Source organism: Scyliorhinus torazame, chromosome 2 (assembly GCF_047496885.1).
Source record: "Scyliorhinus torazame isolate Kashiwa2021f chromosome 2, sScyTor2.1, whole genome shotgun sequence".
Lineage (NCBI taxonomy): Eukaryota > Metazoa > Chordata > Chondrichthyes > Carcharhiniformes > Scyliorhinidae > Scyliorhinus > Scyliorhinus torazame.
The window spans coordinates 78,561,675-78,574,435 of record NC_092708.1 but is presented as its reverse complement, the minus strand read 5'-3'; the positions used below and the strand labels follow the sequence as shown (position 1 = coordinate 78,574,435).

The window sequence follows — 12,761 nt, the reverse complement described above, 5'->3', positions numbered from 1 at the left end:
AAATGCTTCACACAAACAATCAAAAAATGGACACAAAGCCAAAGGAGATGAGGACAAGGATATCTTAAAAGATGTAGAGGGAGGTCAAGTGGCAGAGGAGTTTCAGAAAAATCCAGAGTATTGGCTGCCAATGGGTGGGGCAAAAAGAGGGCAGTACACACAATAGGCCAGCAGAATAGTTTTCCAGCAGGGGCTTTGGGGCTGCAGGAAATTCAGAGATAGCGAGGAGCAGGCCTATGAAGAGACCTAAAAGTAGAGATGAAATTTAAAATTTGATGCATTGTGAGGAAGCCAATGTAGCTCAGTGAATATGGGAGAGGTGCGGGATAGGGCATAATAGGCAGCAGCGTTTTGATAACTGAAGCTTAGAGGGCGGAGAATAGGAATGCAATCATGGAGAACATAGTCTAGATTGGCGTGACAGAAGTATGGGTGAAGGTTTCAGTAGCAGAGGAGAATGTATGGAAGTGGATCGTTTTTGTGTTGGTAAGAATTATGGGTTGGAAACTTCACTAATCAAACAAGCCGCCGAGATTGCAAACAGAGTGATTCAGCCCGGGACAGTGGTCAGGGAAGAGAGCAGAATTGCAGGCTGTAGCATTGAAATTGCAGCAGGAACCAAGAATGTTAGTTTCACTCTTCCCAGTTGTTTAGTTGTAGGAAATTGTAATTGAAAGACTGGATGTTGGACAAACAATCTGACAACAAAACAGTGGAGGAGTTAAGTATGGTGGAACGGTAGGGCGGAGTGTTATCAACAAATTCAAGTTGACCTCATGTCTGTGAATGATATCACCAAGCCGGGGGGGGGGGGCAGATGAAAAATAATTGGTTTATGTGGCTATTAGCACTCTTTTCCTTGGTTTCTGTGGCTATGACTCATCTTTCATTCCCTCACCCCACAGTGTAAATATCTCCCACTTTCTATGTGTTATAGCTTTGACAAAGGGTCATCTGGACCCGGAACATCGCTCCCCACAGATGTTGCCAGACCTGCTGAGATTTTTCAGTATTTTCACTTTTGAAAGAAAGTGCCATTGATCAATCCTTGGGGTCCACAAGGGTAACACTGCAAGTGCAACACTTTCTAAATTTCCATTTGCTGTGAAGGAGAGCTCAAAAGAGAGAGGTCTATCCTATTCTCCCTTTGATATATTATCTGAGTGATGCAGTCATTCATCAGGATAACAAAACAACATTGTGACAGGAGAAAACAATATATATGTTGTAAAAAAATCACTAATAATATTGAGCATGTATTAAATTTATAAATCAACCCAAATTACCTGCCCTCCAGCAAAGGTCGGATACTTTTCTGTTGAATTTCTGTCATATGAGTGAAGTTCATGTCAGCAATCCCTTTTAAGGTATTTTCACTAACCAAGTCAGCCAAAGAAGAAAAAGCAGTGTCTTCAAATGCCCCTGAACACAAAGAACATGAAATTTGCTAAAAGTATCACCCTGCAGGGCCATGCGCTCATAACAAACATCAGTGGTACTCATCACTTCTCGTGTTGAGAAATTTCACAAAGCATAATCACTTCAACAGATTAAAAATTCAGATTGGTTTCAAAGTTACAAGGTTTTTATAATATATAAACAGACGATATGACCCAACAGATCCAGGTGTGTTTATTCTCCTACTCCTCATTCAGTCAACCACATAAACATAGTCCTCTATTCCTTTCTCCCTCATGTCCTAATCCAGCTTCCTCTTGTTCATGTTATTCAGTCCCTTTCAAAATGACTGCCATCAATAAATCTACCTTGGTCTCTCAAGTCCCTACAATCTACAGCCTCATCTCCAATCTCCCTTTCTTTGTCACTGAACAGATTCTCGCAGCCTGAATCAATGTTTGAACCTCTGCAAAATCAGGTTTCGAAGCCGCCACAATATTGCAACATAATAATAATAATCTCTCTTGTCACAAGTAGGTTTACATTAACACTGCAATAAAGTTATTGGGAAAAGCCCCTAGTTCGCCACATTCCGGCACCTGTTTGGGTACACAGACCTGGCAGCACGTCTTTCGGATCTTGTGGGAGGAAACCAGAACACCCGGAGGAAACCCACACAGACACAGGGAGAACGTGCAGCTTCCACACAGACTTATTAAAAGACAAAATGACTTTCTGTATAGGACAGTAACGGACCTTTTTGACTTTACATAAGAACTAGGAACAGGAGTAGGCCATCTGGCCCCTCGAACCTGCTCCGCCATTCAATGAGATCATGGCTGATCTTTGTGGACTCGGCTCCACTCTCCAGCCCGTACACCATATCCCCGAATCCCTTTATTCTTTAGAAAGGTATCTATCTTTTTTTTAAAGACGTTTAAAGAAGGAGCCTCAACTGCTTCACTGGGCAAGGAATTCCAGAGATTCACAACCCTTTGGGTGAAGAAGTTCCTCCTAAACTCGGTCCTAAATCTACTTCCCCTTATTTTGAGGCTATGCCCCCTAGTTCTGCGTTCCCCGACCAGTGGAAACAACCTGCCGCATCTATCCTATCTATTCCCTTCATAATTTTATATGTTTCAATAAGATCCCCCCCGCATCCTTCTAAACTCCAATGAGTACAGTCCCAGTCTACTCAACCTCTCGTCATAATCTAATCCCCTCAACTCTGGGGTCAACCTAGTGAATCTCCTCTGCACTCCCTCCAGTGCCAATATGTCCTTTCTCATGTAAGGAGACCAAAACTGAACACAATACTCCAGATGTGGCCTCACCAACACCTTATACAATTGCAGCATAACCTCCCTAGTCTTGAACTCCATCCCTCTAGCAATGAAAGACAAAACTCGGTTAGCCTTCTTAAATCACCTGTTGCACCTGCACACCAACGTTTTGCGACTCGTGCACCAGCACACCCAGGTCTCTCTGCACAGCAGCATGTTTTAACATCTTACCGTTTAAATAATAATCCATTCTGCTGGTATTCCTCCCAAAATGGATAGCCTCACACTTGGCAACATTGAATTCCGTCTGCCAGACCCTAGCCCATTCACCTAACCTATCTAAATCCTTCTGCAGACTTCCGGTATCCTCTGCACTTTTTGCTTTACCACTCATCTTAGTGTCGTCTGCAAACTTTGCCACATTGCACTTGGTCCCCAACTCCAAATCATCTATGTAAATTGTGAACAACTGCGGGCCCAACACTGATCCTGGAGGGACCCCACTAGTTACAGGTTGCCAACCAGAGAAACACCCATTCATCCCCACTCTCGGCTTTCTGTTAGTTAACCAATCCTCTACCCATGCTACCACTTTACCCTCAATGCCATGCATCTTTAGTTTATGCAGCAACCTTTTGTGTGGCACCTTGTCAAAAGCTTTCTGGAAATCCAGATATACCACATCCATTGGCTCCCCGTTATCTACTGCACTGGTAACGTCCTCAAAAAATTCTACCAAATTAGTCAGACACGACCTACCCTTTATGAACCCATGCTGCGTCTGCCCAATGGGACAATTTCCCTCCAGGTGCCCCGCTATTTCCTTCTTAATGATAGATTCCAGCATTTTCCCTACAACCGAAGTTAAGCTTACCGGCCTATAATTACCCGCTTTCTGCCGACCTCCTTTTTTAAACAGTGGTGTCACGTTTGCTACTTTCCAATCCTCTGGGACCACCCCAGAGTCTAGTGAATTTTGATAAATTATCACTAGTGCGTTTACAATTTCCCTAGCCATCTCTTTTAACACTCTGGGATGCATCCCATCAGGGCCAGACTTGTCTACCTTTAGCCCCATTAGCTTGCCCAATACTGCCTCTTTAGTGATTACAATCATCTCAAGGTCCTCACCTATCATATCTTTATTTCCATCAGTCACTTTGTGTCTTCCACTGTGAAGACTAACCCAAAAAACCCGTTCAGCTCCTCAGCCATTTCCCCATCTCCTATTATTAAATCTCCCTTCTCATCTTCCAGACGACCAATATTTACCTTAGCCACTCTTTTTTGACTTATATATTTGTAGAAGCTTTTACTATCTGCTTTTATGTTCTGAGCAAGTTTACTTTCATAGTCTACCTTACTCTTCTTTATAGCTTTTTTAGTAGCTTTTTGTTGTCCCCTAAAGACTTCCCAGTCCTCTAGTCCCCCACTAATTTTTTGCCACTTTGTATGTTTTTTCCTTCAATTTGATACTCTCCCTCACCTCCTTAGATATCCACGGTCGATTTTTCCCCTTTCTACCGTCTTTCTTTTTTGTCGGTATGAACCTTTCCTGAACACTGTGAAAGATCGCTCGGAAGGTTCTCCACTGTTCCTCAACTGCTTCACCATGAAGTCTTTGCTCCCAGTCTACCTTAGCTAGTTCTTCTCTCATCCCATTGTAATCACCTTTGTTTAAGCACAAAACACTAGTGTTTGATTTTACCTTGTCATCCTCCAACTGTATTTTAAATTCCACCATATTGTGGTCGCTCCTTCCAAGAGGATCCCGAACTATGAGATCATTAATCAATCCTGCCTCATTACACAGGACCAGATCTAGGACCGCTTGTTCCCTTGTAGGTTCCATTACATACTGTTCCAGGAAATTATCCCGGGCACATTCTGTAAACTCCTCCTCAAGGCTGCCTTTACCAACCTGGTTAAACCAATCGATATGCAGATTAAAGTCTCCCATGATAACCGCTGTATCATTTCTACATGCATCCGTTATTTCTTTGCTTATTGCCTGCCCTACCATCCTGTTACTATTTGGTGGCCTATAGACTACTCCTATCAGTGACCTTTTCGCCTTACTATTTCCACCCAAATTGATTCAACCTTGTCCTCCATAGCACCAATATCATCCCTTACTATTCCCCGGATGCCATCCTTAAACAACAAAGCTACACCACCGCCCTTACCGTCCATTCTATCCTTTCGTATAGTCTGATACCCTTGGATATTTAACTCCCAGTCGTGACCACCTTTTAACCATGTTTCAGTAATGGCCACTAAATCATAGTCATTCACGATGATTTGTGCCATCAACTCATTTGCCTTATTTCGTATACTACGAGCATTCAGGTAAAGTACACTTATGCTGTTTTTTATGTCTTTGTTATGAATCCTAACACCTTGATCAGTAACTTTTCGCAATTTATTTTTCCTCTTACCCGTTCTCCTAATTTTCCTGGTCTTTGAACCCATATCTCTACATAATAACCTGTCACGTAACCTGCTGCCTTGCTCTCCATTAACCATTATACTGTCCATAGCTTTACACTTCCCTTCCCCCCAACTTGCTAGTTTAAAGTCCTTGTCACCAACCTATTTATCCTATTCGCTAGAACACTGGTCCCAAAATGGTTCAGGTGAAGACCGTCCCAATGGTACAGATCCCTCCTGCCCCAGTACTGATGCCAATGCCCCATGAAATGGAATCCCTCTTTCCCGCACCACTCCTTTAGCCACGTGTTAACTTCTCTAATTTTCTCAACCCTATGGCACGTGGCTCGGGTAGTAATCCAGAGATTATAACCCTGGAGGACCTGTTCTTGAATTTGGTCCCTCGTGTTTGATAATCCCCAAACAGATCCTTTCCTAGTCTTACCTATGTTGTTAGTCCCAACGTGGACCACAACAACTGGATCCTCCCCCTCCCTCTCCAAAATCCTTTCAAGCCGATCAGCGATGTCCCTCACCCTGGCACCGGGCAGGCAACATACCATGTGGGACTCACGATCTGGCTTATAAAGGATGCCATCAATCCCCCTAATTATAGAATCCCCTACAACTATCACTTGTCTTTTGCTCCCCCCCTCTTGAATGGCTTCCTATACCACGGTGCAGTGGTCAGTCAACGCATCCTCCCTACAGCCCTCTTCCTCATCCACACAGGGAGCAAGTACCTCATACTTGTTGGACAAAGTCAAGGGCTGAGGCTCCTCAACTCAGGATCCCCCTACCTGCCTCCCTTGCAGTCACACCACTCTGTCCCTGTCCACTGACCGAATTAACAGTACTTATTCTACCGGGAGTGACTGCCTCCTGAAACAAAGCGTCCAGGTAATTTTCCCCCTCCCTGATGTGCCGCAGTGTGTGCAGCTCGGTCTCCAGCTCATCAATTCTGAGCCTAAGTTCCTCGAGCAGCCAACACTTGCTGCAGATGTGGTCACTGACGGTCTCAAATGGGATCCACCAGTTCCATCATCATACAGCAACAGCAACAACATTGACACGTTTGATCATGCACCTCTCCTCTATTGAGCAGCCAAGGGTAACTGCCCTAAATTTGTCCCACTTATACCCAGGCAATCAAAAGTAGCCATTCTGTACCCCCTGACAATCTATCCTTGGCTCCCTACTGCTCCCTCATTGACATGTTGTCCAGCGGCATCAACAACAAATCTGATGTATTTTCAGATATGAATTATGGTAAAACAGCTACCACCACTCCTGACCAATCTACCGACATTTGTTTTCCTGCTTATCCAACATTCAGTCCTAAAGAGCTGTATTGTGTTCATACCGATGAAGCCGTTGTGACGGAAGAAGAACATGTACTCTGTTGTGAGATCTTGGCTGACATTCTATCTAGTTTTTGCACACAGTAGCAGTGCCATAGCATTCAAAGGTATAAACCTCAGAAATAGGTTTACCTGTCAACCCCATAGGCAAAGTTGGCCCTGCATCGTGTTCAGATTGCTCTTCATTTTCATCATCCTTTTGATCCTGTTTCACTTCTAAGTCATCAGCTTTGTTTACTTCCAGCTCACCATCCTCTTCCACTTCAGCACTTTTGGGCTTTTTGATTTCTACAGTAAAAGAATAAAACTAAGTTAGACGATGTCAGACATGTTATTAACATTAAAAATAATTCTAATTTTCAATGCAGCAAACATCTTAATTGGTCATTAGTGTCTCCATAAAAGTGCAGTTTTATTGCTGTTTTTTCATCAAATCTGCTTTGGCGGTGCTTCGATGCGAATGTGCAAATCCAGCACCAGAATCAGAAATGTTGGAGTTCTCTTCTGACTGAAATCAAAGTCTGCAATTCTCTCCTGACTGAAATCAAAGTCTGCAATTACATCAGTGCTCTGCTCTCCAAACTACTAATTGCTGCAAATTGGATGTACTCATTTTCCCTCATGTCTTGAATCAGCAAAATGGCTCACCGAGTATAAAGGACATCAAGATCTGTTCCACAGCTAAACACAGAAATATTCTTGTACTATACCTAAATAAATGTATTTTGATCACAAATCAGAGCTAGGGGACAGTTTTAATTTACCACACCACACATACTAGTGGCTTAAATGTCAAACCAGGTGGAGCTTTATGCATTGATCCTAAATTCTGCAGACAGCGCATTGAGAGTAACCAAATACATTTTATATGGAACTCTGACTGCTGCCAAAGGAGATTTTCATTCCATTTGTCTCAACTCAAGCTGAAAATGAAAGGTACACGGTGCCAATAAAGCACCACCCAGTTCTGCCCAAAACACATTTACTGAAGATGTAATTCTGAAAATTGAAATCTAATTATGTGACTTGTCAGGAACTCCCAATATCTCCAGGTGAGCTAATAATTTATTAATCTCAAATCAAGATGCCTGGTCTTCCATCGATGTTGCATTTCACACAGGAAGCCAAGACCAAGTGCAGTCTTCTGGTAGTAAAATAGCGACTTCAAGAATATTTTGATTTGGACAAGAGGCATAATTTTAAAATTATAATATTTTCATTTTAATATTTCTATTATATAATCCTATGCCCAATAGAGAACTACCTATGTAAACTTACAGCAAAGACTTTATACCAATTATCTCCAGTCCTATTATCTTATTCCACAATAGAGTGCAGAAAGTACAGTTGATAAAATGGTTACAGAAATTGTTCTTGAAAGATCACCCTGATGTTAATTAATGTAATTCGAATGATAAAGTAGTTACAGCACAGCAAAAGTTTTTACCTCATGTCACCATTGGCACTTTTGTTAATCACCTTAAAATTGGTCCTCGCGAGGTAAACCCTTCCGGCAATATGAACAATTTCTCCACCTCACCTCAGTCTAGACTATGCGTGATTTTGAACATCTTGAACAGATTTCCTGAAAACCTTGAAATCTATCACCATCTGCCTCTCCATTTACAATACTTCTAGATTGTATGTAATTTACAAAGTTGCAGCATGTACACCAAGTCTATCTCATCAATATTTCAAAAAGATGCTATGAAGCAAACATGTGCAAAATAAGCCACAATGAGAATGGAATAAAGGGTTTATTGAATTGGTGATCAGTATCCAAGGCATCATGATGATGGTCGAGTGGCCTCTTATGGTGCTCTGAACACTGATTTTACGACCCCTTAATTTAGATGATATCATTTTGCTGCAACTATGCAGCAGTAATTCTTCAAGAAATACCTAACTTATATAATCAAAAATTCAGTTATGAATGTCTGTAATAAGTAGGCCAAGGAGTTTTAATTTTGTAAGATGAGACAAATATGAAAATCAAAATTCAGAAAAATGTTTTATCCCGTGGCTGTATTTAGTTTATCAATTCAGCAATAATCTTCCTTCTTGTACCAATATAAAGTATATTACCATTTTACATTGCGCAGTTCCATTAAATTGGTCCCCAATATAATCTGTAAATAAATTAAGCAGTTATTTCAGGTGCAAAATAAACCAAGGGAAATCTAGTCTAATCCTGATTATTCAAAGTTTGTTTTAATACCTGAACAACTAGTTAAGTGAAACAATTATTTGCACTATTGCTGTCTCATCAATGTCAAACAATAAAAACACTTTGATATTATTCAGGGATGTGTACTTAAGTGTGAAATGTTCTTAATCCCCGAATTTCCGACAATTAATTGCCAGTATTGTAGATTAGATTAATTGTAAATTAAATTTCTTGTTAAGTCCATCATTTCAATGACAGACTATTGCTTTTATGCATTATGAAGTACAGAAAGCAAAATCAACTTACCAGTTTCCTGGGTGTTAGTTGCAAGCTTTCTTTTCTTTTTCTTTTTGATTTCCGATATAGGTTTTAGTTCAGTCTCATTATTCACAATTCTCTGTCCTTCCTTCAACACTTTTGGAGTATTTTCCTCATCAGTTGTCGCCTCTTGAGGCATTTCATTTTCTACCTCCTTTTGTTTGACCACTGTTGACAAAGTTTATAGAGTCCAAATATTAGGTGTTCAAACTGGCTCAGATCTGATACTTAGTTACTGATGATAACCTTAAATTGGTATATGGCGGAGTTGAAAATAAACTAATAATTGAATCAGCTCCAAGAGCAGTATAAAAAGACTTGCATAGAGCCTTTCATGATCTGATGTCATTCCGAAGGACTTGCGATCAATACAGAATTTTTGTTGTTTTTTTCCTATAAATTTAGAGTACCCAATTCATTTTTCCAATTAAGGGAAAATTGAGCATGATCAATCCACCTACCCTGCACATCTTTGGGTTGTGGGGGCGAAACCCACGCAAACACGGGGAGAATGTGCAAACTCCACAAGGACAGAGACCCAGAGCCGGGATTGAACCTGGGACTTCAGCACCATGAGGCCGCAGTGCTACCACTGCGCCACCATGCTGCCCTGACTTTTTGTTTTTGAAGCGTAGTCATAGTCATTTTTTGCACAGCAGTGTTCCACAAACAGCAACAATGACCAGAGTGTCAGTTATGGCTCAGTTGGTAGCATTCCCGTCTGCCTTAAAACATTGTAGGTTCAAGTTCTACTGTACGCCTTGACACAAAAGTCTAAGCTGACACTCTAGGTGATTAATGAGGAAGCACTGCTCTGTTGCAGACAATCTTTTGGATAAGATGTTAAAGCAAGACCTCATATGACCTCTCAGGTGGACATGAAAGATCCATTAGGACTATTTTGAATAGGAGTAGGGAAATTATCCTTGGTGTCCAGATTAATCAGAGAATTTACAGTGTAGAAGGAGGCCATTCGACCCATCGAATCTGCACCAGCCGTTACAAAGAGCACCCTACTGAACGCACAAGGGCAATTTAGCATGGTCAATCCACCTAACCCACACATCTATGGTCTGAGGGAGGAAACCGGAGCACCTGGAGGAAACCCACGCAGACACAGGGAGAATGTGCAGACCCCGCACAGACAGTGACCCAGCCGGGAATCAAGTCTGGGACCCTGGAGCTGTGAAGCAACTGTGCTAACCACTATGATACTGTGCTGCCCCAAATGAATCAAGTGACTGTCAGCTCCTGATGATTTATTCTGAGATTTCGGTCTGCAAATCCTCACTTTCTGATGTCCTGCAAAATGAGTTTACAAACGTCATCACTACAGGACAGAAATAAAGAACAGATCATTCTAGCTTCGATGGGACATTTTTCCTCTCTTGTTCCCCAAAAGCTGTAAATCTCCATCACCCACACTCTCCCTCAATTCTCACTCCGCTGCACCCAACATTATACTCATCTCTTATCACATTGCTGTTTGGGGAAGTTTGCTGTGTGTAAAGTGACTGCCACATTTCCGACACCGCAACAGCGACTACACTTCAAAATTGCTTTATTAGTTGTAAAGCACTTTAGACCATAAGATCACAAGACAAAGGAGCAGAATTTGGCCATTCGGCCCATCGAGTCTGCTCTGCCATTCAATCATGGCTGATATTTTTCTCATCCCCATTCTCCTGCCTTCTCCCCATATCCCCTTATTAATCAAGAACCTATCTATCTCGGCCTTCAAGACACTCAGTGATTTGGCCTCCACAGCCTTCTGCAGCAAAGAGTTCCACAAATTCACCAACTTCTGGCTGAAGAAATTCCTCCTCATCCCTGTTTTAAAGGATCGTCCCTTTAGTCTGAGATTGTGCCCTCTGATTCTAGTTTTTCCTACAAGTAGAAACAACCACTCCACGTCCACTCTATTCAGACCACACAGTATCCTGTAAGTTTCAATAAGATCCCCCCTCATCCTTCTAAACTCCAACGAGTACAGACCCAGAGTCCTCAAGCGTTCCTCGTACGACAAGCTCTTCATTCCAGGGATCATTCTTGCGAACCTCCTCTGGACCCTTTCCAAGGTCAGCATCAACGGGGCCGAGGTGGAGATGGTTAGCAGTTTCAAATTCCGAGGGGCGCAGTCCTGGTCCACCCACGTCGACGCCACCACCAAGAAAGTACAACAGCGCCTATACTTCCTCAGGAAACTAAGGAAATTTGGCATGTCCACATTAACTCTTACCAACTTTTACAGATGCACCATAGAAAGCATCTTATCTGGCTGCATCACAGCCTGGTATGGCAACTGCTCAGCCCAGGACTGCAAGAAACTTCAGAGAGTCATAAACACGGCCTAGCCCATCACATGGAACGTGCCTCCCATCCATTGACTCCATCTACACCTCCCGCTGCCTGGGGAAAGTGGGCAGCATAACCAAAGACCTCTGCCACCCGGCTTACTCACTCTTCCAACTTCTTGTTTCAGCACACTGGGTTAAATAGCTGGCTGTTAATGCAGACCAAGGCAGGCCAGCAGCCCGGTTCAATTCCCATACCAGCCTCCCCGAACATGCGCCGGAATGTGGCCACTTGGGGCTTTTCACAGTAACTTCATTGAAGCCTACTTGTAACAATAAGCTATTTTCATTTCATTTCATTTTCTTCCATCGGGCAGGAGATACAGAAGTCTGAGAACATGCACAAACAGACTCAAAATCAGCTTCTTCACTGCTGTTACCAGACTCCTAAACGACCCTTGTCTGCACGAGTTTCCCCCCACAGCTCAAAAAGATGTGCGGGATCGGCCGTGATCTGTGCCCAAATGTGTGCAGGTCCGGCGGGGAGAGGGAGGAGGCAGTGGGCCTCGGTGGGTGGGGGTGCTCTTTCTCAGAGGGTCGGTGCAGATTCAGCGGGCCGAACCGGGGCCTCCTTCTGCACCCTATGGAAGGGGGCAAAAAAATGGCAAATCGAGTAGGATGCGAGGTAATTCCCTTTGGTATTGGGAACAGAAAAATAACTACTAGGACTTTTAAAGATGCGCCACCTGTGCACGTTCAGAGTGGTGTGGGGTGTGCGCTGGTACAGGGTGGGGAGGCAAACAGCCCGGGGGGGGGGGGGGGGGGTGCAATGCCGGCGGCTCAGCCTCACACTCTCACTCACTGAGTCTCGGTCAGGAGACGCCGCTCGGCAGCAGTCTCTCCTCTCCCTCTAACAACCGCCTCACACTCACCTTCCCCGCCCGCCGCCAAATTGATATGTTTAATTTTGGCGTTTTTCTTCTGCAATTTCTTCCGGATGATTCTCATGTGGAAATCCGCCATGTCGGCAGCCGCACGCGAGAGAGATCAGGACCCCCTATCCTCTGGGGTGGCCACAGGAGTGCCGTGCGGACTGCAGCCAGCCCGCTTCATTAAAATAAAATAAGCACCGCACAACTCCGCTAGAATCAAAACAACCACTTAGAATCAAAAGACCACCCTCCCGCGAAATTATACTCCAGGTGGTTTTCAATAAAATGACAATTCCACTCCCTCGGCGACATGCTCAGACAGCTGTCGCGTGCGCAGCCGCAGTGGCGGAGCTCTCAGCTCCTCTCAGGATGGAGCCTGAACTGAGCTGTGGGTAGGAAGATGTGGGATGTGAGAGATTTCAGACTCAATCTCATCTATTCTCCTCACTTTGATATGTTTCCAGAATTCCACTATTTATCGTATATCCTATGTTTTTTTCAATAATGGAATGATCTGTCTGGACTGTATGCTATACAATACTTTTCACTGTTCCTCGGTACACGGGATAATGAAACAA

General features: G+C 43.3%; 1 protein-coding gene across 1 annotated transcript in view; it reads right to left on the bottom strand.

Moving 5' to 3' along the window:
• The window catches only part of ddx18 (DEAD (Asp-Glu-Ala-Asp) box polypeptide 18), a 41,850-nt gene extending 29,409 nt beyond the window's left edge, over positions 1-12,441 (bottom strand). Inside the window, exons 1-4 of the mRNA XM_072473015.1 lie at positions 12,184-12,441; positions 8,946-9,125; positions 6,605-6,760; positions 1,287-1,422 (exon numbers count right to left, since the gene is read on the bottom strand). Coding sequence (XP_072329116.1) covers positions 1,287-1,422; positions 6,605-6,760; positions 8,946-9,125; positions 12,184-12,274 — 563 coding nt within the window. The 5' untranslated portion in view covers positions 12,275-12,441. The remainder of the gene's footprint in view (positions 1-1,286; positions 1,423-6,604; positions 6,761-8,945; positions 9,126-12,183) is intronic.
• Between the last annotated feature and the right edge of the window lie 320 nt (positions 12,442-12,761).